We start from the raw sequence: 2,590 nt of genomic DNA, 5'->3' as shown, positions 1-2,590 counted from the left end.
GTCAACACTAAAAACTTCAAATTGTTAGCATCTGCTAATAATATTGTTAACAAGTAACAACTTTTTTCCCCCCCGAAACGTACCGTATTCTTTATTTAAGGGTTAATGATACCACTTTCATCAACGCTGAATATTTCAATCTTTTTGGGATGAAAGTTTGTGTATAAATGTGAGGAGGAAAAAAAAAAGGAACAAAAGGAATATTCGGTTAAAGAAAAAGAAGGTAGAAGAAAAGGAAAACACCAGTTAAATATTGGTCAACAAATATGAAGAAAATATGGAAAGGCACTAAAAATGACTTTTTTTGTTTTTTTGTTTTTGTTTTTTGGTAATTGGATTTGGTCTAAATTGGTCAAGGATCAATCCAATGCTCTATTAAGAAATGTTAGCGAGCTTGATTACAAGAACTTCCAAAAGCAGTAGAGTATATTGCATATCAATATGAAAGTATATAAGCCACCGAAGTCCTCAAACTTTGAAGAAAGAAAACCGTTTTCTGCTTGTAACTTCTGCTAAGAGAATATACAGAAGTGAAAAATGAGTTATACACAAGAAGAAATGAAAAGGGTATATGAATTATTTCCAAATTGCTTCTCATGTGGTTGCTTTTTATGTGGCCACATTACTCACATATGACATAACTCCCTTTTTCTTGCCCTTGATTGGAAACCCATTTTAGATTCTATGATTTTGAGTTTCATGAACGTTTTCCTTCAGCCAAACTTACTCTCATTGCCCTTCCTTCTAGTTCCTGCAAAATGTAAAGAAAACAAGAGTAAGTTGAGTACCACACAAATATCTTGATGGAAGATGCTATATAATTAGCCGATCGTTACTCGAAACCTACTCCTCTTAAGTTGACATCTGTCTATAGGCAAGGACGGAACCAGTTAAAGCCTAACGTAGGGTGGCCGTTGCACCTAGAAATTTAGGCGAAATCTGATGGAATTTGTAGTTTGTCCCTAGTAATTTTAAATTTCTATGTTTCCCTACCTCATTATATACGCTCCCGCCCCTGAATTATATTTCTGGTTCTACCCCAGTCCGTTGGTCCCAATTTTTATAAAATAAGTTCAAAACAAGCGTTTTAACCCATGATAATTTGACACATCTGCATGGAGTTAGAACCACTGAGGATAAATAGAGGTGCTCAACCCTTCTAAATATGTGTATCTATCTATTCAGCAAAAAAAAAAAAAAAAAAAAGCCTTCTAAATATGTGTATCTATCTATTCAGCAAAAAAAAAAAAAAAAAAAGAAAAAAAAAAATTACAAGATGTGTTGAGATATTTTGATAACTAGATTTATCAAACATCTGAATATACCATTCCGTTGAGAGATTCCAAGGCAGTTTCCATCTCTGCTTTTGTGGAATAGCATACAAAGCCATAACCACGTGACTTTCCTGTCTCACCATCAAACAACACTCTTGCTCCAACCACATTTCCGTATTCTTGAAACGCTTGTGTCAAGCTCTCAGATGTCACTGACCATGACAGATTGCCAACAAAGAGCTTGTGTTCGGTTTCGGGGTATAGAGGTTCTTTCGGTTTCGGTTTGTCCGCGAAGTTCACCCTCAAGATTCGGCCCATGTATTGCTGCAAAGCTAGGAAAGAACACGTTTAGTACTAGGGAAGATTCATCATGTGAACATGGAACTTTTTCTATGTCCTAATTAGCACATTCACATTGAGAGAACGAGAGAGTTTCTTACACTTCCATCAAGATTTTCTATAACTGAATTGCAATCTTCAATGCTACTCATTGTTACAAATGCAAATCCTCTGCTTCTTCCAGTGTCCCTGTCATACAGTACCTAAAAACCATTTACCACAATTAGTGGCACTTACAGTTAAGGAAAACCAGAAGGAAAATGTTTCTAACAACACTGCTTAGAATTTCTCGCCCTAATATTTCAACTCGATCCGCATGCTAGCTCGTGTCATGAAAATAATTAGGCTCCAGGCATTCAACAAATCTACTGAGCAATCACATAAGATTTAATAATGTACTGAGCAATCGAATTCTGAAGATCTCAACTGCAATTTTTAATGTTTCAAATGGTGTCTAACCAATTATATGTTATATGTTATGTCATTTAACGGAAGCACTATTTAGAACATCAAAATTAGACCGAAATTAGACATCCCAATAATCTGTCTCTACTTGAACTATTTATTGGTCTATACATGCTCGTCTTTTTTTTCTTCTTTTCTTTTTTTCCTGGATCAACTAGACTGAAGATGTAAAGTAAAAGCTTCCAATTTTAGTTCATCTGAACCAAAACATCCCTAAACTAGTTAGTAATACTGTTCAAAACTATTGAAAAAAACAAAACCTCAATTAGCTCTGGACTTCCATAGTCCTGAATTATGCCAGCAAGCTGAGCACTATCCACACTGTAAGGCATATTCCCAAAGTAAAGCTTTGTATTGGAAGGAACAACCTGATCATCACCCGCTGATTCTACTTCCTCCTCCTCCTCGGCGGTCACCACCACTTCCTCCTGCGCCACTGCGGCGATCACTCTTGCAGCCCGGCATTTCTGCAAGGAGGAGGCGGAGGCGGAGGTGGCGGCAATGATCGGAAG

General features: G+C 36.7%; 1 protein-coding gene across 1 annotated transcript; it reads right to left on the bottom strand.

Annotated features, from left to right (window-relative positions):
- Positions 1-474: 474 nt before the first annotated feature.
- LOC21412097 (28 kDa ribonucleoprotein, chloroplastic) lies at positions 475-2,587 on the bottom strand (the record flags this gene model as incomplete). Its single annotated transcript, XM_024171366.1, has 4 exons — positions 475-751; positions 1,326-1,598; positions 1,715-1,816; positions 2,339-2,587. Coding segments are annotated over 4 exons (678 nt in total), but the record flags the coding sequence as incomplete, so codon positions are not given.
- Between the last annotated feature and the right edge of the window lie 3 nt (positions 2,588-2,590).

This window comes from Morus notabilis, unplaced genomic scaffold, assembly GCF_000414095.1.
Source record: "Morus notabilis unplaced genomic scaffold, ASM41409v2 Scaffold542, whole genome shotgun sequence".
Lineage (NCBI taxonomy): Eukaryota > Viridiplantae > Streptophyta > Magnoliopsida > Rosales > Moraceae > Morus > Morus notabilis.
Note: the sequence above shows the minus strand (reverse complement) of the source record. Positions and strands in the feature narration are given on the sequence as shown.